This window comes from Papio anubis, chromosome 1 (genome assembly GCF_008728515.1).
Source record: "Papio anubis isolate 15944 chromosome 1, Panubis1.0, whole genome shotgun sequence".
In the NCBI taxonomy this organism is placed as follows: Eukaryota; Metazoa; Chordata; class Mammalia; order Primates; family Cercopithecidae; genus Papio; species Papio anubis.
Genome location: NC_044976.1, coordinates 66578079 through 66603721, shown reverse-complemented (window position 1 = coordinate 66603721; position 25643 = coordinate 66578079). Strand labels below are relative to the sequence as shown.

General features: G+C 38.4%; 1 protein-coding gene across 3 annotated transcripts in view; it reads left to right on the top strand.

The window, feature by feature from the left end:
* The window catches only part of WLS (Wnt ligand secretion mediator), a 135043-nt gene that overhangs the window by 25516 nt on the left and 83884 nt on the right, over positions 1 to 25643 (top strand). For all 3 annotated transcript variants that reach the window (XM_021942751.2, XM_021942758.2, XM_031669703.1), the window contains exon 2: positions 13046 to 13318. In XM_021942751.2, coding sequence (XP_021798443.1) covers positions 13046 to 13318 — 273 coding nt within the window. The remainder of the gene's footprint in view (positions 1 to 13045; positions 13319 to 25643) is intronic.

Below are 25643 nucleotides of genomic sequence, written 5' to 3'. Positions count from 1 at the left end.
GCTGGAGTGGAGTTTTTTGTTGTTTTCCCCTAAAGATCTTTATTATTATTGGATTAGACCCACCTTCTCATAGTATAAATTATGGGGGTATAATTCATTGTGCTGAATACATCAGTATGAAATTTTACATATGCAGTTGGCTGTAGCTTGTCCTTGCTTTTAGGAACAGTTCTTTGATCTCTCCAGCTGTTGGAAGACAGAAAACACTCAGAACACATTCAGATCCCAAACAGTAACAGAATGAGAGTAGGACCATTAAGATCTGTTCTTCTAACAGATGTGAAAGTATAAGGACAAGCAGGGGAGGAGGGGCCTGATAGGGACAGCCTGAACTCTTGGAATATAAATTGACCCTAATTTGAAGGAACTTTTTTTTTAAAACTTAGAAGAGTGACTTTCATCATAACATAGAGTACATATATTATTTTTCGAATCCCACAATTGCTGAGTTAAAAGTGCTTAACAGTTTAAATACTGCCTTTTACAGTTGAGAAAACTAAGGCCCAAGATTGATTGAATAATTTGCCTAATTAATATCATATCCATTGCTAGAACCCAGAAATCATGAGTCCTGGGATAATTCATTCTGCCAAGATTCTTATGCTCAAATTTGTAGTAGTTCAGGAATAGCAGATCAACTTGTGGCCCAGAATCGAAGCTCTAAATATTATATATGAAGAATGCTCATAGAATAATAATGATAGCAGAGACCCTAAAAGTCACCTTTCCATCCCTAATCGGTGCTCAAATGTCCTATGCATTCTTTGCACTCACCAAGTGTTAACTGTGGAGCACCTCCACTCACACAGGTGCCAGCAGCTCATTTTCTTCAACTGGTGTGGTGAACTGTGGGCCAGTTTGATTTTATGGATCTCAGATTTCCTTCCTGGGAACTTGCAAGATTGGAATCACCCAGGCTAAATCTAATTCCTCCTCCACATCTAGTCATTCACATATTTGACATTTTATCTTCAACCCTTCATACTAAGCCCCCCTTTTAAACAAGCTATACACCTCCAGCTTCTACAAATTCTACCTGTGATATGACATATCATTCATTTTTCTTTGATTCCTGTCTTAGTGAATGACATCACTCATCTGCCGCCTATGCAAGAAATCTGGGGACATCCTTGACTTCTCGTTTACTTACATCCTATGTGAATCAATAGGGACAGTAAATTGTTCATCCTACATTGCTCTTTCCTCTAGTAAAAACTGCCCCTGCCTGTCATCCTTCTGAATCTCTGAGTCACCTCAGGACTTCTGATACTGTCTACACTCCACTGTTCCTTCAACACGAGAAGATTTTCACTGTTTTTCTTTACTAATTCTTTGAGAACTTTCATATGTGATTCATTGGGGCAGAGAGAAAAAAATCATTTACATCTCTGGGAAGTAGTACATATGTGCAGCAGAAGGTTCCTTTGCCCAGGTTTCTGTCTGAGACTGTTTTGTAGTTTTGATCTCAGAAGTAGAATATTGATGCTTTTAGAAGGGAGTGTTTGCTTTTTCTGTGGTAGGTATTGTTTAGAGGGTGTTAAAGAAATGGCCAAAATCTTCCCTACATGTGTTCTTAAGAATGCAGATTTTGTCATAAAATCTTCAAACATGCAGTCATTAGTTATATACACTAGAGGCTGAGATGTGAACATTTTATCTCATTTTGTCCCCCATTTGCTTTCTATACATTTAGGCCTTAAAACCCTCAGGGCAGTGTGGAAGAAGGTAAATAACTGTAAGTCCTGGCTTTGAGAACCTGTTTCCAGGAACTATGCTGAACAGCAGTTATCTGAACACGCTTCTGCAATATTAATGTTGGCCACAAACCCTTTGGGAGCAGTTTTTTAGAAAAATTACCATTTTTTTTGTTTGCCTAGTATCTAATTTCTTTTGATGTGTAAATTACTTTTCTTGTGCATTGGGTTATAGTTTAGGAAAAGTTCATTTTGATCTTCAGAATTCAGTATTTCATTTAAATTATTGCTTGACACAGATCTGGAAGAACCATCATAAGTATTTGTAGGAAGTGAGTCTCTGTTGAGCACATGTGTGTGACCTTGGGAGGGTGGCCTCATGGAAGGCAGCTCTGGCTTCTTCCTAAACTGTCACTGAGTGCAAGTCTAAATGTACTTTGATATAGGCAGGACAAGGATGAATCCACTATGGCATTAATCCACTATGGCATTACTAAGCAGTAGGCATTTGATAAAAAGTTTGTTAGTTACATTGAGCATAACTTACATTAATATGTTTATTATGACACAAAAACCATATAATAAATAGTTCACTTCTGGTCTGGAGGACTTGCATGTTTAAGTTTCTGTGCTTAGTGGCACAACACAGAATAAGATGTGGTCCTTCCGCCTTGGGAGCTTATAATTTTGTAGGGTTCAGAAGTGATGCCTGCAAATAAAAAGAACGCTGTAATAAAGTCATAGACCAGGTGATACTGGCACGAGAGGAAGTAAGGATCTTTTGTCAACTGAAGGAAAATCGGAGGAGGCCTCCGGCTGGCACACTATAGACATTTAATAAATTGAATGAAGGAGAGATGGCCCTTGAGCTAGAACCTAAAATTGATGAAATTTAAAATACTTAATAATTGCATTGACTATTTAATTTTGTGATTTCAATGTTTTTTAAAAAAATAATTCCTAAGATTGTGAATGTTACAACTGCAATTTACCCTTAAAATGTACCTCTACCCTGAATTCTAGGAAATTTGCAAATTATAAGGGCCTGTGTTTTCTTTGAATAATCAGGGAAGGAAATATGATTATTCTTGGCATTTGTGAAATTTCAGATAAAGACATTAACAGGTCTTATTTTCCCTTAGCCTTAACTTACAATGTACAACACTAAATTTTTGACCATTCAGAATGCCCTGTACTTTAATTGCTTTTATCTGTTTATCTGGAACTGGTCAGAAAACAGAAAACAAATCAGTAAACTATGTGCAGCTCTTTGTTGGACCTTAATTTCTCCATTCCCTGGCATACAACATGCATGGATAGGAGACTTTATCATTTTGGTGTGACTGAGAGGAACTTAATATTCAGTTCAGGCTCTTGCTCTTGTCTATCCATTTCCTGAATGTTTCCATGGATGAGGAACCCACCCTTTCCTGAGTCAAACTGTGCCATTTTTTGCCTACCTGAATTATCAGTAATTCTTCCATAGGTTGCTCTGGAGTCAGATTTTCTCTGACTTGAATCCCTGTCTCTTACTATGCATGTAAGTGTTATCATAGACTGCCATGGCATCGCTGTGTTCCTGAGTCAGATCTCTAGGCTAACATCCTTAACACTGCCTACCTGCAATATGAAGTAATAACCAAGACCCGGTAAAATGGGGAGAGTATCTATTAGATTCAAGGGAGTTTAATGCATTTTTAGGAGCCTATCACTCCATCATTTCTTTATGGAAATCTTAGAGGTACTCTGTTCCTGACTGTAAGTCTCCCAGACAAGCTATCTTGCTGGTTCCCTTTGTGTGACGCCCAGCCCAGTGCTGGCAGTGCCTTGCCTATGGAGCTTCAGCAAGCTACTTATGCTTGCTGCATAAGTAGTCTTCATTCATCCCTCAGCTCTGCACCTACCTCAGGTAATCTGAGATTGCTAATAAATAGTGAGCATTAATAAATAGATAGTTGTATTGGAAAGGAGCATTAGATATGAAATCAGACCTGGCTTCCAGTCCTAGCTCTGCTATTCACTGATGAGACAAAAACCACTGATCTTCTGAATATGCAATGGTGCTAATTATGTTAACTTGTTTACTAGGCAGATTCAACAATTATGTATGTGAAAGTGCTTTGCAATTCACATACTAGTTGTGGTTCATGTTTATTATTAACAATAATATTGATAAAAGGATATATGTAATTTAGGAATAATAAATGTCTGATTATCTTAAATAACAAATGTTGGAAACTTGTAGAGTGTAACAGGCACTTTAGAACAAAGCCACTGACTGTTAATTTCGGTATTTTCTGACCCTAAAATTCCAATATAAACGTGTGCCCATGGTGAGCTTATTTAAGAAGGAGAGCCAGGTGTCCCCTTTTTTGTCACCTCCACCCCTACAGCTTTGCCAGAGCCACTTTGGGGGCCTCTACGGGGGCTCTAAGAGATTTCCCACACAAGAACTGGTGCGCCCTCCGTGCTGGGTTTATGAAATCACAGCCCAAGGTAGTAAATTAAAGATGCTATAATTCACTTTCCATAGGTGGTCTTGGCTGCATTCCACAGTCTTTTGGCTGAAAGGTTGCTGATTTTGAAGCACTGGCCCAAAGTCAAAACTTAGCCCAGATGCCTGGCCAGCCGAGCAATGAGCAATAGCGTCAACAGATGAGCCACTGGTTTTTCTGTGGAGGTCTTTTGTGTTCCCTTCATATGTATTTAATTTTTGCTGTTTTGAGTATTTCTGGAGTGATGCAGAAACAGAAATTGCAGGCATTTTTCAGGGATAGAGAAATTTGTAATTCTATGTACTTCCGTCAGTCTTTTTGATTTAGGCTGTCTTTGCTGCAGGACACCAAGGGTGGTAAGGGTCAGTTTTTGGGTCCTAATCCAGGCCACCACTGGATTGCTACACCAATTAGCACATCTAATGATTGGCAGATTTTAGGAGCTAAACCGCTGGCAGGGCCCTTTCTGTACATTTTATTATTTTTTCAAAAAGAGGGTAAAAAGACTGGCACCAATCTTAAGCCTAAAATTATTTCATGCTTACCACACCATTTCAAATACTATGGAAGAGTTTGGCTTACTGTCCCAAAGCACTCGAATTTTTTTCCTCTTGGTTCCAATGCTCCTCCATTCCATGGGATCCAAGCCAGGCAAGTAATGTAAGCCAAGTGGCGCTTGTTTGCCACGTAGATCCTGACAAATATAGAGAAATTCTTCTATTCTTCAAAGTTGTTACATCTTTGGCTCCACAACAATTGAGGTTGTAGGTGAAGCATTTAAAACCCTCATCTGCCTAAAATGTAAACATATTATTTTTTTTCAATATTTTTGAGTCAGAATGTATTATACAAGTGTTTGCTACAATTTTTGGAAATTTGCTGTCAAAATGTCTGTCATTTCATCAGTTTATGTTGTAGAGAACTATTTTTAAATGCTTGACTTTTGTGTGTATGGTACAAATTATTTTGCATTCAACTCTGCTATGTAGTATGTGTGTTTGTGTGTTTTGGTGGTAGTGGTTTAGTGTAAAGGAATGTTCTGCTGTATTTAAAAAAATTAGCTTTCCTAGAACAGATGTTAGCATAACTAACTACTGACTGAAAATGGCTGGCAAGAATGAATTTCATTTCCCTTAGCGTACCCCATTTTATGCACAAGGGCATAGCTATGATAATTCTAAAAATCACTTCTCCTGGTCTAGTCTCTGTAGACATACTTTCAGCTCTCCAGTAATTGAGATTGAATTGTGAAATAATATTTCATTTAGTAAGCTAGTAAGATTTAATGGTTATGGTTGAAATATAGGAGAATCTTCTCTTCAAAGTAGGTGGTGGAGGTAGCATAAGTGTCTGACTATTAAAACTTCAGAGCAATTTCAGTAAAAGAATTAACACACTGAATCAGTTAAGTACTAAGTCAATTTAATGCAAATATTTGCACTTTCTTTAGCTGAACTTTTTGAAGAGCTCATTCTAATGAGCCGTCCAAAAACTTAGATAAGTGGTATGGCAGATATTAAGAAATCTTTTTAGGAACTGACTTTCAGTGAATGGTAAGCAGGATTGACTCGTAAGACCTCACAGCTCAACCAGTTAATATGATCTGGCCACTTGAGTTGTGCAGTATATTTCACATGTTTCCTTTTAACCAGAATTAAGGCTTTTGAGTTGGAGAAAGGTATGTGAAATGTCTAAGGAAAATCAATTGAGCATATTTAAAGCTAATTTCTAAATTTAGCTGAAGATTTTCTTAGGTTAAATAAGTACTTTGGGGGCATTTGAAAAAAAATGTAGTTATATAACAGGAATTCATCTAGTCTTTTTTGACACCTCTGTTCCCTTTCTCCCTCTTTTCTATCCTCCCCACCTTGATACATCAAAAAATCCAAAGCACACTCTGCAATTGCCCAAGGGTTTAAGTGCTCAATGTATTTTATATAAATTCTCATAAGGCAAGCAGAGATATTTAGATAGGCGCAGCTTAGAACCAATTTGGGCATATGCCTTTCAGTTCTTATAAATACCATTCATAGTGCAATGGAGGTTTTCTTTACATTACAAAGGAAAATGGATATTGAGCCATTCAACTTCATAGATCAGGTAACAGTTTTGGGAGCTTATATTCTTCAGCTATTGCTTCCAAAGTCTGGGGAGCTTATATTTCCCAGCTGTTGCTTTTGAAGCAACAGCTGGGAAAAAAAAAAAAAAACAATAGCTGGAGAATATAACTTTTGAAGATATAGACATAGACAAAGTAATTTGTAGTCTCTGCCCACCCCCGCCCCAACATTAACTCTGTTCTTTGAAATCAGCCCCAATTATTTTAAAAAACTAAAGGCTAATAACCACTTCTAGTACCCCAAAATGTGTTATGGAACAAGATACAGAATCAATAAAATGAAATTCTAAAATATAAATACATCAAACATTCACATTTTTACAGGTGGGGAGATGGTGCTGGGAGATTTTTAATTGAGATTAGGTTTCAGGTGTTAAATCAGCATCTCAGTAGGAGAAAGTATCTGCTACCAACTTTTTGTATGCTTTTAAATCAATGTGTATTGTTGTTCCTATCATTTTTGTTACATAAATTCTGTTGTAAAAATAAAATTCTCTAAAACATTCCTGAAATCTTTGACCATTTTTACTTAAAATCATTACTTTTTAAAATGGTGGCATTCTGATGATTAATTCTTATAACAGGAATTACCTTTTCAACTGGTCTATTCTCCGCATTCCTTCCCCTTGTACCCCACGGCAGATTATTCTTTAAATATCATCTTTGTTGCAAGGCAGACACTCTTCCTCTAATTTAGAGGAAGGCTATTATTACCTGATGATTGAGACTTCAAAGGCTCTTTGGGGCCATTTGTGGGAATAGGAGGTGGAGCTTCTTCATTCCCACCTGATCACCCTCTCACTTCCCCTTCTTCCAGCGATCTCTGGTCTGATCTTGTGGCTAGTTACAGGGCAGAGATAGGTGTCATAAAAGGAAACATTCCTGCCAAATAAAAGTTCTTTGTTATGTGTGAGTCTCTATTATTCCTTCTTTATGGTGCTCTATAGAGTACACCAGGGACTATTGGGAACAGGGGCCAAGGCACTCTAGTAGAACTATACCACTGATTAGAAAAGGCAAGGGTGGACACAGACAGAGGTAAGAGTGGTACTGCAGTTTTCACCTGTTAAACGATCTTTTTAATTTTTAATATTCAAGCACAGATATCTGCAGAAAATATGATTGTTTTAGATGTTCTATGACCCAGCACATGTTCTACCTCTACTTCGGCACGTTCCCTCCTTGACCATCCCCCATTCTCCCTTGGCTATCACCTGCTGTCTTCCAAGGCTAAGCCCTGCCGACAGACACCCTCAGCTCTTTTTACAACTGGAGCATCCTGTGCAAAACTCTGTCGGAGAAATTTCCAATCAGGATGTAATTCTTTGTGAACTTCTCAGCCTCCCACACTAGCCTGTGAGCAACTGGGGGTCTGGGAGGCCCTTTGTCTCTATATTTAGTTAGTACGGTGCCTGCATGATAGTAATGCTCCTAGGTGATTGCTAAAGAAATATTCATTACTTGTAATAAAGCAAAGAAATAAATAGTCTATGTTGGCTTAAATGGAGACCATGTGTCATGTCAGCATGTTGTTTTAGTTTTAACTTTTCTAAGAAGCAACCAAGTCTTGTATCTTTCTCTGTCTAACTCTTAAATTACAGGTTCTGTAAGGAATAGGGGCTAATGATTTAACGTTGACTCAATTTTAAGCATGATAAATGCTAGTGGTTGGCTAGATAGTAATTTGTAAACTGGATAGCCATTTGAAGTGAAATAACAGGAAGCTGACTGGAGTCAATGAATATTCTTCCAAAAGAAGTACTACAGGTTTAGTCATTGTTCACTTACATTTTTATTCAAGGTTATGTTGTAACGATGACTGGATTTTTCCTCTCATTCTAGTGTATTCATTTCTCCCACCTCCCGAATATCTGACTGTTGCCTTTCTCAGGGAATTCAGGTTACATATAACATTCATCAAAATTATTTTTTCCTGAAATTATTTATTGTCTGCTTCCTTCATTATTTGTACGTTCCATATGGTTGGTGCCTATTAGGTTTACTCCAGCACCAGCAGTGTCTAGTGCATGATAGGTACTCAAGACAAATTTGGACAATATACTATGAGCCATAGTAATATGTGTAACTGAGGGACCACTGAATTTTCAAAGAGACTTCAAGTTGTGTTTGTGCGTTTCTTCACAACCTTGAATTTGTTAGAAGTTTTATTGATTTCATATTACTTTGACATTAAATGTTGTGTAGAATCACATTTCACAATCTGTGTACTATAGTGGAAAAGTGGAGGCCAAAAATACTGTATTGAAATACAGACAAAGTAAAATGGTCATGTTTGATAAAAAGAACTGAATTCATAATGGACTGCCTTTTCGATGCATAGCTCATGGTTTTATAACCTCTGTGCATATTCTCAGGGCTATCTTAACCAACCATGAGTTAACCAGTTTACAGTGACTAGGCATATTCAGTTTTGGCCAGATTGTTCTGTCATTGAATTCGTCTGGTGTAGAAGTAGTTTTTGGTCCACTTGTTTTCAGTTAAACCTTATGCTATGGGTGGGTGGAGGGGACATTTATAATGTGTGCTGAGGCAGCTGGGTAATATTGCATTACTATCCTAGGAATACTGAGGAGTGGTTATTTTTAGCTTTCACCTGAGCAAACATGACTCAGTTTGTTGACCTGAATCTATCCAGCCCCCTCTTGAATACACAAACTCTATTAATCCCTAGAACCACGCAAGTGACTAAGTAAGGCCTTCATTACAAATACCTGTTAGTTTATTGTGGCTTGTTCAAAGGTTGAAGATAATTTAAACTTCCTCCATTTAGCTCTTTTCTCTTAAAACAGAATCCCACACACTTAAAAAAAATTTAAAGACAGATTAAACTTTCTTTAATTCTAGACACAATTTGTGACCCATGTAGCTAACATTTTGGCTCTAGCTAATGAAAACACCTTCTATGGTAGGTGACCAGCTACCAGCTATAAGCTTTGCTTTTGGTTTACTTGATAATGCTATCTACATAAAGAAACACTTGGGAATTCACTTTTAGCTGGAGTAGGACATTGCACTGAGCTGAAATATATTGTTGGGGGAACATTAACTGTCCATGTTTGAATATCAGGATATCTGTTTACTTTCTCAAGCAATACATGTGTTTTCTCTTTTGAACACTATAAGAAAAATGCGAAATGTTGAATTATCTTCAGGTTTTGAAGTTATGGAAAACATTTTGAGACTGGAGGACTGATTTATTAAAGTGAAAAAAATTGTGATTCTCATAGTATAGCTTGAGATGCACTTGAGGCTTCTCCAAGTTCACTGCCATGATATTTATGAAAATATTAGTATTTCTGGGATTTTTTTTCTTTATGGAAGAAACACTAGACTAATGAGAGAATGAAAATAATGCAGGCCCCTAAAAAGGCAGGCGTTCACTGCATTCATTAAAAATGCGGCCTTTGTGCCCGTAAAGTGTTCAGCTTCTCTGTTATTAAGTTTGGAATGTGGTTTTGGAGCTTCGCTGAGGAACTCAGCTAGTTATTTTTCGTTTTGGTCTGAGAAGTGAGAGACTTGTTTTTCAAGAAGGTAAAAAAATAAAGAAAAAAGGGTTAGGTTCATTTTGGAAGAATAGAAGTTTTAAAATGTAGTAACTATTTTCTGCAGCAAATAGTCAGTTTGAGTATGTTAGCCGAAAATAGAATTCATGACTTTTGTCTCACTGTTTATTTCTCCAACCACATTAAAAAGGGTTCAGTTAAATGTGCCATTTGGCTTTTCTAATGTCAGTGGGCTATTTAGCTGAGTCAGGATAACCGAAGTTTGATTGACTCATATTTCTAAGAATAAGTCAGATGTCTGATTTTGGATGGATTCGATGTAAAGTCTTTGTGATACAGTTTTGAGTTTTAAAGAAAAACTTTCCTAGCAGGGGTTAGTGGCAACTGGTATTGCAGTGTTCAGCATTCTACATGAAGGATGTTCAGCTAGAGCTTAGTAGTGTTGAGTTTTCTGGTAAGTTTTAATAGGCATTGTCCCAACTTCTTGCAAACATAACATTTTACTAAAAATGTATCAAAATAGATATTTAATAGAATAGAAAAATAATGTGGATTCGAACATTAGAAGTGGGGCAGAATATTAATAATACACATTTTTGCCTCTTACATAACTTTGTTTGCTTTTCATGTTTCTCCATTGCTGTCTGATCTCTATTAAATAAGAGAGAATTTCTGCTTGGAATTTCTGCAAACATAATAAACCAAGTATCAGATGCACAGAAATACACGTATTTAAACCACACACATAAACCATAATTTATGACATTTTCTTTTAACTACTAACTTTCAAAGTTTTATAGATGTATATATTTTAAAATATACCAGTAGGACCCACATAAAGAAAACAATGAAAGTTTCAAAGAAGTTTAAAAACAGATTGTAGACAATGGAGAAGCAAGTACTGTTCTTGGATGGGAAAACTAAATGCTGGGGAAAGATGCTAATTCTGTCCACATTAACTTATTATTATCTATTTATTTATACATTTAATTTAATCCTCAATATCCTAGCAAAAAGATGTAAATTTGAAATGGATTGGGGAAGAGAGTTAGTCTAGCAGATATTGATAAAAATAATCAACTTAGCCGGGCACAGTGGCTCACGCCTGTAATCCCAGCACATTGGGAGGCCAAGGTGGGAGGATCACGAGGTCAGGAGATCGAGACCATCCCATAACACAGTGAAAAACCCCGGCCAATAAAAATACTACAAAAAATTAGCCGGCATGGTATACTGTAATCCCTATGGTGCACTCCATCAGAGGCTGAGGCAGGAGGAATGACTTTGAATCCAGGAGGTGAGTTTCAGGTGAGCCGAGATCGGGCCACTGCACCTGCCTGGGCAGGTCAGAGCAAGACCTGCCTCAAAAAAAAAAAAAAAAAAAAAAATCAATTTATAGAATTCAAAGCAATGATGTGCTGATCCATGAATTGACAGTTTAATACATGGAAAAGAACAGATGTTCAGAAACATATGCTCATATACATAAGGTTAACAGTGATATGATAAATCAACAAAAGGGAAGGTCTGTTCAATAAACTATAATTTAAATATTTAAGAAATAAAACTAGAACCTTACCGCATCTCATAGCAATTTTCATATGGATCAACTATTTAAATATTAGAAAAAATGAAATTGCAAAATATAAATAGAAGTCAAATATAGATGACTATTGAATTTTGAGATCAAGAAGTTCGGTTTCTCTAAGCACAAAAGCATGGGGGAAAAAAACATAAAAGAGGGATTCCATATAAGATCTGGAACTTCTCTATTTGAATGTGCCATAAACAAATTTAGATAGCAGATGGAAAATTTAGGAGAAATTTCCAGCAAAACATATTAGACAAATGATGATTCTTATTTATAGATAGCCTTTACAAATGGATGAAGGAGAAGTTGATTTTGGTGTATTGTGTGATTGACTATTTTGCAACTACTAACTGAAATATTTTAATTATAAAGAAAATATATAATAGCTAATATTTTATACTTTTTGTGTTCTCAAGCACTACTCTGAATGCTTCAATATGTTAACTTGTTTAAAATATACAGTGACTTGGAAAGGTTGGTACTATTATTATTGCCATCTAAGAGATGATAAAACTGATACAGAGATAAGCATAGTAATTTGCCCAAAACGTTCCTAGTGCGGATTTGCAGTGACACAACTAAAAATGAGAGAGCCAGGATTTGACATCAGACAGGTGGCCTCCGGAGCCAGTGTTATCACACACTACTCTGCTTTTCTAAGTGAATAAAAAGAAAAGACTACAAAACTAGGCATGATCTAACTATTTTATAAATGTGTTAATAGTTGTGTATATTTTAAAGTTACACAATTCATATGTAAACTTTTTATCTAATTATACAGTCATAGAAAAGACAGATGGTATTTTGATATTTTTTCAACAGTGGTTACTTCCCTCTAGTGGGATTTTGGGTAAATGTTGTTTTGAACTTAAAATTTCTGTATTTTCCAAATTATTAATATGATAATCATATAACCATTAGATAATCACAAAACAGTGTTTTTAAAGTTACGCATTTCAAAGTTGCTTTACTGTCTTGAAATGCATGGTTTATTTTACTTTTGAAGTATCAGTCAGTGTTTGAGTTCCCATTCTCTGCTAGGTACCAAGCCAAGTGGTGGCCCCTAGTTCTTTATCTTAAGCAAAAGCAATATTGTACAATTTTAGAGCCAAGAGGAATCTTAGAAACTTGTCATTTCATTTCTCAGATGAGGGTCCTGAAGCCGTTATAGATATAACTGCCTTACCCAAGAGTCACTGACAGTAAGTTTTTAACCAGGCTTCGAATCCAGATTTGAAGACTAAGGTCTTCCCACTTTAGATACTGTTCTCTCTGAAGCCCCAGAGCTCTCCAAGACCTCAGTCAGGTGGGAACTGTAGCACAGTTGATTTTTTTGTGACATTGTTTTGAAGTGCGGAAGTATAACTACACTGGTTACAAATGTATTCTTTCACAGCAATTGAAAACATAATGGGAAGGTTCTCAGGGATACTGTTAGGACACCTCTGGAGGTCACTGAACGACCTTCACCCAGATTTGGAAGATCCCGAAGTATTGCTGAGCCCCAGTTGTAGAAGGCAGTACAAAAACTGGAGGGAACACAGTAATGGAAAGAATATTAACCAGAAACAGTAGTTTCAGTAGATGGTTTTTCTAAAAACAGACAAACATTCTCTTTTCAGCTCCAGGGCCCACAACGGCAGTGTCCTACCTGTCGGTGAAATGTGTGGATGCCCGTAAGAACCATCACAAGACAAAATGGTTAATGCCTTGGGGACCCAATCAGTGTGACAAGATCCGAGACATTGAAGAAGCAATTCCAAGGGAAATTGAAGCCAATGACATCGTGTTTTCCGTCCACATTCCCCTCCCCTCCATGGAGATGAGTCCTTGGTTCCAATTCATGCTGTTTATCCTGCAGCTGGACATTGCCTTCAAGCTAAACAACCAAATCAGTAAGTGTACTCTCCTCTCATCCCTTTCTTCCCTTTGAGCATTGCCCTCTTTGGGTTCTTTTGGAGCCAATTCTAATAAAAGTAAAAATGATAATAGTAATAGCAGAGAATTGTTGACTACTTACCAGGCACTTTCTGAGTACTTTACCTGTATTAACTCATTTAATCATCCCACCAGGTTCCTTGAGGTAGTCTTTATTATTTCATTTTAGAGATGGAACACTTGGGGACCAGTGAGGTTACTCATGATCTGAAGACTGGAGAGTGGAAAAGCTGAGATTTCTGACTCAGAAAACTGCCCTAACCACCAACCTTCATCACCTCTCTAGTGTCACAGGGGAGTTCACCCCATTGGAGTGACTTGAGGGTTCCTGAAAGGTTGTTTTTTTTTTTTTTGCTTTTTTTTTTTAAATGTCTTTTCCCACTTGGCTTTGAGTAAAGCTACGGCCTTAGAAAAAGATCCCTACCAAAATGGAAATCCTACCCCTGCCCTCTCCCTTTCCAACCTAAACAGGTTGTTTTTTTTTTTTTTTTTTTTTTTTTTTAGCTTACTCATTTGCAGTTTAAAACTCTGAGGGCATGAGATATATAAACTTTTCATGGGGAGAAAAATCACTGGGGTGATTTCTGGGAGGCCGATACATTTATGGCATCTGGGGACAGTATTAGGAATCTTAGGCTAAGAAGGAAGAAAAGCCTTTGACTGAGATGGATTTTCATGATGTGAGGGAAAGGGGAAAAGATGTGTTAAAGGCAGCTCTGTCAAGGGCCTGTCCATGGATTGAAACATTATTGCTTTTTCTTTTCTTTTTTTTTTTTTTTGAGACAGAGTTTTGCTCTTGTTCCCCAGGCTGGAGTGCAGTGGTGCCATCTCGGCTCACTGCAACTTCCGCCTCCCCGGTTCAAGTGGACCTCTGCTCAGTTCACGTAGCTGGGATTACAGGCACCCTCAGCCACCTCATGCCCCAGCTAATGAAAAAAAAAAAGCTCTGTATTTTTAGTGGAGACTGGATTTCACCATGTTGGCCAGGCTGGTCTTGAACTCCTGACCTCAGGTGATCCACTCACCTCGGCCTCCCAAAGTGCTGAGATTACAGGTGTGAGCTACTGCACCTGGCCTGAAACACTATTCTTTCTTCTTCTATTTTTTTTTTTAGAGACAAGAGTCTCCTATGTTTCCCAGGCTGGTCTCAAATACTGGCTCAGGCTGGAGTTCAGTAGCATAATCATAGCTCACTGCATCCTCAAACTCCTGGGCTCAAGCTATCCTCCCACCTCAGCCTCCTGAATAGCTAGGACTACAGGCTAATGTTGTAATTTTTAATTATTTTTTCCTTTTTGCAACAGGGTCTTGCTCTGTTGCCCAGGCTGGAGTGCAATGGTGTCATCATCACAGCTCACTGCAGCCTTAACCTCCCAGGCTCAAGCGATCTTCCACCTCAGCCTCTTGAGTAGCTGGCATGAGCCACTGCACCTGGTCTGAAATTTTAAAAATTAGTTTTTTTGGAGATGGGAGTCTCTTCTGAGCTCAAGCAATCTTTCCACTTTAGCCTCCCCAAATTTTTGGTTTACAGCTGTGAGCCACCATGCCTGATCTGAGGTACTATTTCTAAATATAATTTTCATGTATCTGTAATAATTTTGATATACAATTATTTTTACTCTGTTTAGGAATTGGAGCACTATGTATACCTGACTGATAGCTTACCTGAAATAAATAGATTGTGCTGAGATAATTTTCTAGATACAGTTTTCTTTTTCTCATTCATTCATTCTCTTGCCCATTATTTTAAACTGTTTTTGAGTGCCTACCACTTTTAGGCACTCTGCTGTTGGCTGAATATGCTGTCTTTTAAGGAGCTTATGGCTAAGTGGAAATGACAGGCAAATAACTAATCATTACAGTGTGGTATGCTGGATGCTATGACCAAGTTATGCCCAGGAGGATATGGAAACTTAAAAGTCTTCACAGCAGAGAAAAGGAAGACTTCCCTGGAAGGGTGTGTGGGTGTGTGTTGGTGGGGAGTGTTGTAGAGAGGCAAGCAGACAACTCTTTGAGGTGAATGTTAAAGAGAGAAAAGCCTGGTGAGGAGGTGAAGATGAGCAAATGGAAGAACATTCTATATAGAAGGAAATGTCTTATACAAGGGTCCAAATCTGCACAACGGCCTCAAGCTTTCAAGTGGTGGTTCCCATGTCTCTAAACTCTTGCTTATTGACTCACTTGTTCACTCACTCACTCATTGGTTGTGCAACACATTTATTCATGAGTTCATTTAAACTTTATTAAGTCCCAGCCATATGTTGAACACTCAGTACTGAGGATATAAGATTGCACAAGATATGGTTCTTGTAATGGGTCAGGGAAGAGGGTGCCTGGAAAACAGACACTTAAACCTACAAATAAGAAAAAAAAAACATCATGTGCTATAATAAGAATACACAATGTAATGTGAGGAGCCTTGGGAAGGAAAGAGTTTGCTATGAGATTCAAAACTAAATGTCTAAAAATTTTTTTGAAACCTGCAGGTTTGGGTTTTAGTATTCCTATTCCTAAGAATGCATTCAAGCAAAGGAGAATGAGGACAGTAAGAAGAGCCGTGGGAGGATGAGATAGGTAGAGTACCTGATTTATATATGTTTGGGTGGAAAAGTAAAGGACGTGGTATTCTGTATTTGGGCTTGCTGTGGTTATTTCAGGTATAATCTCTCCTAGACAGATTCATACTTCTAGCTACAAGTATAAAGAAAAAGATTTACCCTGTAATAATAAATTAAATAATTACTATCTACTGACTGTATTAATGCTGGGTAACAAATTACCCTAAAATTTAGCAGCTTTCACCGATAAATATTTTTTTTTTCTTTTTTCTTTTCTTTTTTTTTGAGTCAGAGTTTCTTGTGGGTGCAGTGGCACAATCTTCGCTCACCACAGCTTTTGCCTCCGGGGTTCAAGTGATTCTCCTGCCTCAGCCTCCCAAGTAGCTGGGATTACAGGCATGCACCACCATGCCCAGCTAATTTTTATATTTTTAGTAGAGACGGGGTTTCTCCATGTTGGCCAGGATGGTCAAGAACTCCCAACCTCAGGTGATCCGCCCACCTCGGCCTCCCAAAGTGCTGGGATTACAGGCATTAGCCATGGTGCCCAGCCAACTATAAACATTTCTTAGCTCCTCATTTCTGTGGGTCAAGAATCTAGTTTGGGAGTCTCTGGCTCAAACTCTCTCTTGAGGTTGCAATTAAGCTGTTGGCCTGGTCTGCAGTCTCATCAGGCATGAGGACTCCACTGGGGGAGGGGGATCTGCTTCCAATCTCTCTCACATGGTTGTTGGCAGGCTTCCATCCCTCCCACGTGGGTCTCTCCATAGGACTGCCTCGCAACATGGCAGCGGGCTTCCCCCAGAGATAGTGAGCCAAGAGAGAGCCCGAGCAGTGCTGGAGAGGGAAACCGCTGAATCTTGCAAGCGACATTCCATCACTTCTGCTGTATTCTGTTGGTTAGAAGTGAACTAGTAAGTCCAGCCGACACTCAAGGGAGGTGATGACAGAAGGGCATGAATGCCAGGAGATGGGGATCATTGAGGACTATCTTAGAGGCTGAGTACCTGTTGGCACACTTTTCAACAGATTCACTGTTTCATTTGAAGTATGTTCCCTGATTTATATCTAGACTGGGGGTAAGACAGAAGGTGTTTTTTTTTTTTTTTTTTTTTTGAGACGGAGTCTCGCTCTGTCACCCAGGCTGGAGTACAGTGGCCGGATCTCAGCTCACTGCAAGCTCTGTCTCCCAGGTTTATGCCATTCTCCTGCCTCAGCCTCCCGAGTAGCTGGGACTACAGGTGCCCGCCACCTCGCCCGGCTAGTTTTTTTGTATTTTTAGTAGAGACGGGGTTTCACTGTGTTAGCCAGGATGGTCTCGATCTCCTGACCTCGTGATCCGCCCGTCTCGGCCTCCCAAAGTGCTGGGATTACAGGCTTGAGCCACCGCGCCCGGCCAACAGAAGGTTTTTTAAGAGCATGGGCTTAGGAGTCCTACAGTGATGGGTTTAAATCCTTGTACCACTTTTTAAAAGCTCTGCCATATTGGGGAAGTTACAGAACCTCTCTTAGCCAGTTTCCTCCCTTGTAAAATATGGATAGTAATGCCTAATTAACCAAATCACTCTAAGGAATAAATTAGTTTATGTAAAACTTTTAGGACGTAGTAAGTACTTATTTTTTATTTATTTATTTTGAGACGGAGTCTCACTCTGTCACCCAGGCTGGAGTATAGTGGTGTGATCTTGGCTCACTGCAATCTCTGCCTCCCAGGTTCAAGAGATCCTCCTACCTCAGCCTCCTGAGTAGTTGGGACTACAGATGCATGCCACCACACCCAGCTAATTTTTGTATTTTTAATAAAGACAGGGTTTCGCCATGTTGGCCAGGCTGGTCTCGAACTCCTGACTTCAGGTGATCCACCTGCCTCGGCCTCCCAAAGTGCTGGGATTACAGGTGTGAGCCACCACACCCAGCCTGGACATAGTAAGTACTATTTTAAAAAATTAAAAATTAAAAGTAGCTGTTAAAATTATCCAATTATATTTATGCTTATCGCTGAAATTCAGCCATTTTTCCAATTCTTACTTCTACACCTTGGTTAGTGAGATTAGTCTTTATAAAAGAAGCATGCGGTAGAGATAAGTCTTCCTTATCCACAGGGGATATGTTCTAAGACCCCTCAGTGAATGCCTAAAATCACAGCACTGAACCCTATATACATACATGATGTTTCTTCCTATACATACATACATAGGATACAGTTTAAATTATAAATTAGGTGCAGTAAAAGATTAACAATAATTAATAATGAAACAAAAAAATATGCTGTTCACAGTTTTAAGGATAGATTCATTCTTATTGTAGATCTTAGCAATCTCAGCGTAAGATTTTTTTTCTTTTGAGTTGAGAACTTTATCTTCTTAAAGGAAGCACTTGACTTGTCTCTTTAGCACATCTGAAATGCCAGCATCCATACTCTTGCGCCTTGGGTCAATAATGAGAGAAAATAAGGATGACTTGCACACAAGTACTGTAATACACAGCAGTCGATCTGGTAACCTAGATGGCTGCTAAGTGACTAATAGGAAGGAGCAGGGAGATGCTGGACCAAGAGGTGATTCTTATTGGGGGACAGCACAAGATTTCATGATGCTACTCAGAACAGTGCATAATTTAAAACTTAAGAATTGTTTATATCTGGAATTTTTCATTTAATATTTTTAGACTGTGATTGACCTCTGGTAACTGAAACCTCTGAAGGTGAAACCTCCGATAAGGAGACTCTTTTAGCTTTAATTTATCGTTTCCTCGCTCAAAACATCTTCAGTGACTAACAAATAAGACTTGGTGTTCAGAGCCCTTCTGGCTCAAGGCTTCTTTTCAGCCTCCTTCCTCGCTGCTGACCTGTAACTGTTCTCTGCATCCTCAACAGGAATAGTTTCCTGCCCTGTAAACACATCCAGAGAGTTTCTCCCTTTGCGTCTTTGCTGATAATTGATCCTGCCTACCTCTTCCTCTCTTGTGATTCCCCTTCTCACAAATGAAGGGCTCCTCCCAGAAAAACCTACAGTCATTCTTCACAACATCCCAAATGTCACATACCCCTGGAGCCTTCCTAGGTATTTTCTATATTATCTCCCGTCCTCATTCCTTCCTGGATATAATCTGTCTTTCCTTACACATCCTTCATTACTTGGCCTTGTGATGTTTACTTTATCAGCCTTGTGGTCTGCACAGTGGAATTGTCTTCTCTGAGTCCTTACTAAGTTACAAAATCCCAGTGGGCAGATTATGCAGCATGTTTACATTTATGAAATCCACAGCTTTGTGTATAGGAAGCTGTGGATGAAAATACTGGATTGTGTCATTCTTCTACCACTAAAAGGAACATAAAGCAACTGATTGAAGTGCTTCCTCCCCTCCCACACCTCAAAATAAGAGTTTTGTTGTTTAACATTTCAATATATATGTCTGGTCCCCACTGCTCCTATATTTTTTACACTGATGAAATTGTGGTTAAGAAGTTAAGAATTGACTATAGGAGTAGTATGTTGCTACTTTTGAGCAGCCTGTTACATGACAGGCAGTTGTTTAGAGCATAGTCTGACAGTTGGGCAGGTACTTGCCACAGGTTCCGTTTTTAGGTTGTGAGGAAAGTGCTGGATTATCTTGTGGTTCTACCTTTTACATCACTGAAGGTGACTGGCCTATAATTTGATTTCAAAACTTGGCATCAGAATCATTGAGTAACGTAATGCAGAGCCTCAGGTAAGTTTAGGTGAAATTTTAAAAGTCAATGATAAATTTCTAAAATTATACCACCAAAATTGAAAAAAGGTTAAATATGTTGACTGAATGTTATTAATAACTGAACTTTAAAAAAGAAATTTCCCAGTAATGTGAAATAGCTCGAATACTTTTAGCTACTTTTTTTTTTTTGCCAGTTTCTAATGATGTTTTATATTGATTATAAATGGATTGAATATTTTAGAATTCTCCAAACTCCTTTGAAATGTATTGAAAGCTCCCTGTTTACATTTTTTTAGCTTTAGCAGTGTGAATAAAATGATTTTAAGCTGAACTCCTGAGCATTTCTCCCAAACCAGAAACTAAGGAATAATTCTACATGTTAAATAATTTCACAGATGAGTTACTTCCCAGCAAATATTAATCCTAAACAACAAAAACGCCCATGTTGGCAAAGCTTTAAAACATTTCTATATGTAAATAAAATATGAATGTCTTATTTTTTTCTCATGTACATCTTCATGCTCTAAAATATTTTATCTTCATCTACAAAAATACTGTACTCAAGCTTTCTATCTTAAAAATAATCCTTAATTTTCTTAAAACTTAAGAACTAGCGTTTAATAGGGGTGTACTAAACAGTTAACAAGATGGACCACTAATTATTCCTTTGATGAATGAATAAAATAACTTTCTTGATAGAGCTATCAAGAAAACCACACCAAAAAATACTTTTCATGAATAGCAACAACACATTTTGGCTGCTAACTTTTTTTTTTTTGAGGTGGAGTCTCGCTCTGTCGCCCAGGCTGGAGTGCAGTGGCACGATCTTGGCTCACTGCAAGCTCCGCCTTCCGGGTTCAAGCGATTCTCCTGCCTTGGCCTCCTGAGTAGCTGGGTCTACAGGCGCCTGCCACCACACCCGGCTAATTTTTGTATTTTTAGTAGAGACGGGGTTTCACCATGTTGGCCAGGATGGTCTTGATCACCTGATCTCGTGATCCACCTGCCTAGGCCTCCCAAAGTGCTGGGATTACAGGCGTGAGCCACCATGCCCAGCTGATTGCTTTTATATAAGAAGTTACATGTTGTGTTTGTGGGAATATTCATTTCCTTAAATTTATCCTCTCTTTCTTTGCTTATGGACACTGAGCAAGACATTGGTCATACAGATTATATATATTATGTTATATATATTCAGCAATATACATACACACACTCATATTTTAGTATAATAGGCACATCAAGTCTAGATTTCTCTCTGATTTTGGTATTAAGAATGCATGAGACTGTCTACTTTTTCTATTTTTTTATCATTACTTTGGATTCCTTTCTGACAGCAATGAACAGGACTTCAGAGAAGAGTTCGGGAGTGTGGCAAACAACATCCTATTACACATGATGGTTTCCTGCTTATCAGAGATTCACCTGTAACAGTATTACTTCATATGTAAGGAAAAGTCAAGACCAATCCATTTTTTTTTTTTTTTTTAACTTTTCCAGGCAGTCTTTGAAATGAGTTTCAGATTTCAAACAATGAGAAGAGATTTCATGTTTGGGCTCTGAAATTAAAGCTGGGGTTATAATATATGTCTGGGCAGTGTTTTCATGTACTTTTGAAGAGCCTTTGAGTAGATAAAATAATCTAAGGACTACATATTTTAAATGACTTCTAGTCACTTGGGGTTAAATGTTTATTCCCTTTAAATCTTTCAATTTAAAAGTGATACAGGTTTTAGCTAGGATTTGAGTTTCTAAACCCTCAGAAAACTAGAAACGCATTGACTTACACTATAGAAGCTGGCCATTGTTTTCATTTCTGAATTTAATTAAGCTCGTGCCTTTGGGAGAAAAACGATGGCATTATAAGGTACTTCACAGTAATAAATTTCCTGATATACAGCTTCTAAAATTCTTGGAATCTCCTGAGTGATAGGAATGCCTCTTTGCATGCTAATGAGTCAACTGAAGGCTGGGAACTCCCAGATAGCTTCAGAATGGTCACCTGACAGACCAAGGCATGATTAGAAGGGTGGGGAACTAATTTCAGCCCCACCCACCAACAGCCAGGAGGGAAGAAGGCCTAAAGATTGAGTCACTCACCTATGGCCAATAAAGCAATCAGTTATGCCTAGGTAATGAAGCCTCAAAAACTCAAAAGGGCTGGGTGCTTGGAGCTTCCAGATAGCTGAACTTGCAGAGGTTCCAAGAGCATGGCGCCCTAGAGAGGACGGGGATGCTCTGTGCCTTACCACAGCCATCCTCAACCTTTTGGGCACCAGGGACCAGTGTCGTGGAAGACACTTTTTCCACAGATAAGGGGATGGGAGATGCTTTGGGTATGAAATGGTTCCACTTCAGATCATTAGGCATTAGATTCTCATAAGGAGCATGCAACCTAGATCCCTTGCATGCATACTTCACAATAGGGTTCTCACTCCTATGAGAATATAATGCTGGCTGATCTGACAGGAGGCAGAGCTCAGGCTGTAATACTTGCTCACCCACCTCTTACCTCCTACTATGTGGCTCAGTTCCTAACAGGCCACTGACTGGTACCTGTCTGCTGCCAGAGGGTCAGGGACCCCTGCCATACCACATGCCTTACCCTATGAATCTTTTATCTCGTTGTTCATGTGTATCCGTTGTCATATCCTTTATAACATGTGCATGAGTAAAGTGTTTCTCTGAGTTCTGTGAGCCTCTGTGGCAAATCAATCAATCCCGAGGAGGAGGGTCATGGGAACGCCTATTTATAACAGGCCACAACCTGTTTTTGCGATGGGCATCTGAAATGAGGGGCAGTCTTATGGGACTGAGCTTTCAACCTATGGGACCTGACGCTATTTCCAGGTAAGTGGTGTCAAAATTGAATTGAATTTTTGGACACCCAGCTGATCTCTGCTGTGGAAGTGATTGCTTGCTTGCTATGTGGAGAAACCTCCCCCAACTCTGTGCCCCTCTCCTTCCATCACATATGGGTCACAAGTAGTCTGTGTTATGTTGATTATGAGTGGAGTGGGAGCCAGAAAAAGGTGTTTTTTGTTTGTTTGTTTGTTTGTTTTTCCCCTCACTCGGAGTTCAACTTTTAAATGGTAGTTTTAAAACAATAGTCTGTAAGAGCTGAGGAAAAGAGACCAGTTAAGAAAATCCAGAGACTCGTAGATGCTTGGGAACAGGAGTCATTGATCTTTCAGTGAATACCAATTACAAATATGAACACACCTATCTGTGGAAATCTATGATTGAGTCAGTGCTGGCTTTTTGCTAAATATTTCAGAGGTACAGAATTAATGAATTTGTCAGGGTGTAAACATGATGCTAGTGTCTAGTTGTTAGGGATATGGGATTTCAATTTTTACTCTAAAGGAGTTAGGAAATAGAAGGAGTATGAGTAGGCAGAGAAGAGTGTCAGAAAAAAGTCAGCCTTAACATTTGGAGTCTGGATGTATTATGAATCATTGATAAAAATGATTATTTACGTTATGGTCTTAGAACTCTCTGTAAGGTCAAATTCTGTTATTTGAAAATATACTCTAGAGTGGTATACCTAGTTTTGTTAACAGATGCCATTCTAAAATACTTTCTCAAATATACCATTTTTTAAAAAGTCACTCTATGCATTAGGAAAATAAAGGTTTGGATTGGCTAAAGTGGTACCCAGTGGAAATGGGTTGTCACTCTAATGATTACAACTGTAAGTCATACACTTAGTATACCCCAGACTCTCCAAGGGCTTCTTTTGAGGAACCTGGGTGCATAGATCAAAGTTAGAGGATTCATTTACATATCTCTTTCCAGCTTTCAAATCTATAGGCTGTTGAAATAGAAGCACTAGAGTCATTGACAGAAAGCCTCAAGATGGGTAGCTGTGCCTTGAGTGGTAAATCTAGGAGTTTCAGGGGTTGAAAAATTCCTGAGACTGAAGAAATATTGGTAAATGATGAAGGGTAGGGGAAAGCCAGAATAATGTTTCTCCTATTCTTACGTAATGAAAGCATTATATTTCGCCTTGATCCTTGTGCTGTACACTAGAACCCAGTGTTAAGTCTTGCTTGCTTATTTGTTTCATTATTACAAATGGCCACATGAAGCAGTAGAATTCTTTCTATAAGTGGCAAGTGATTTTTCTTTCCCCACACTGAAAGCATTTCTGCGTAACAAGTTTCTACTTTAAAAAGTAATTGGAATGATATTACCAGTCAGTTTTCAAGTTAGATGGCTGAGTGTCCTGGGAGAAAGTTGACTAACTTTTGGCAAAGTAATTGTGCTTTTCCATTTGTCCATTGGTTATAGAATGTTAGGTAGACAAAGAGAAGACAACTGGAATAAAGGAACAATCTATTGACCATAAAAAATAAATTCTGTGAATTTCATCCTTCTATAAATTCATCCATCACATTATCTAGAATGGTGATGGGTGAATTTGTAGAAGGATGAGAGTCAAAGAATCCTTCTGGGAACTAATTTTTGGCCTTCAACAAGAATTGTGATATTTAATTCTATGTTTTCTGATGCTTCTGAGGAAAGGTCCATAAAGAGAGCTTAATGGGGCAGAGGATTCCATATACCATAAAAACTGTCCCTGCTATGATAGAACAGGCCATTGGAAGTATGATATTCACATGACTGTATTTCTATGCTTCAGCAGATAGTCCTTATTAATAAAATATGTGGAAGCAACTGCTAAGAAGAAATCTATAACTCTACTCTCCAACCCCTACTACTACTCCCACCAAAAAGAAGTCTTCTTTAATTTATGACCATATCTTCTTTAATTTATGACCATGTTAGAGCCTGTGTTAAAACTATCTAACATTTTTGCTGAGTGTGGTGGTTCACACCTCTAATCCTAGCACATTGGGAGGCCAAGGTGTGTGGATCACCTGAGGTCAGGAGTTCAAGAGCAACCTGACCAATATGGTGAAACCCCATCTATACAAAAATTAGCCCACTGTGGTGGTGTGTGCCTGTAATCCCAGCTACTTGGGAGGCTGAGGCAGGAGAATCACTTGAATCTGGGAGGTGGAGATTTCAGCAAGCCAAGATTGCACCACTGCACTCCAGCCTGGGCAACAGAGCAACTCTGTCTCAAAAAAAAAAAAAAAAAACCTCTCTAACATTTCTAATTAGATAGTTTTTATTGTTGACTAGTGTCACCAAAATTCAAAATTTTAAAGTTACCTTTTAAATTTCTTTACCACAATTTGAGTCAATGCAAGCAGAAATAAAAACTTCAAATTCTCCCTTTGTTCTCCTTTCCCTCCAAAAAAGGTAAGTTGAAAAGCTCAAAATACAGCAAAAATATCTCAGAGGCTTAAATGGAGTAGGGTTTGTAGTGTTAGGTAAATGGTAGGGAAGTTGTCAGTATTCAAGATAGGCTTACATGGCCAGTCCCCTTTACTCTTATTGAATTGTGTGCCCCTTCAAATGAAGACTAGAACCTGGAATTTACCAGTATGAATCAGTTTTACTTACTGATTTGGGATAGAAAGCAACTAAAATCTTGGGAGAAAACTATATTTTCTTTACCCCAGGATAGAGAAGATTAGGGACATGATGTTTGTTTGCTCATGAATTATCTCTCCCTTTGAGGAAATCTTCAGGCACATCTTGACAGCTCTTCCTTTGGAATTAACCATTGTGAGCATGTTTATATTGGCAGGAGCGTGGGAACCTTTGGCTTTGTTTTATTTGGGTGTGATTATTGGTAAGCACATTACGTGGACAATGTCATTATAAGGCTTCTCCATAAGCATCACTATAGAGCTCTATCTGGCTTGGTGGGTTTTGTTAAGCATTTGCAAATGAAAAATTCCAATTCAGAAACAGAGTAGGACTCCTCCAAAACCTTTCCAAGGTTTTAAAGTTAGTATTTATAGTTTGGTATATCTAGTTACATACGCTTCCTTCCAGTCATCTATTGGTTTCTGGTCAATTTAACATCGGTGAGTAGATTGTGTTAGATTAGTCTCTAGTCTTAACAAAACACTCTTCTATGGTGTTGAATAATTTACAGAAATCGTTACTAAAC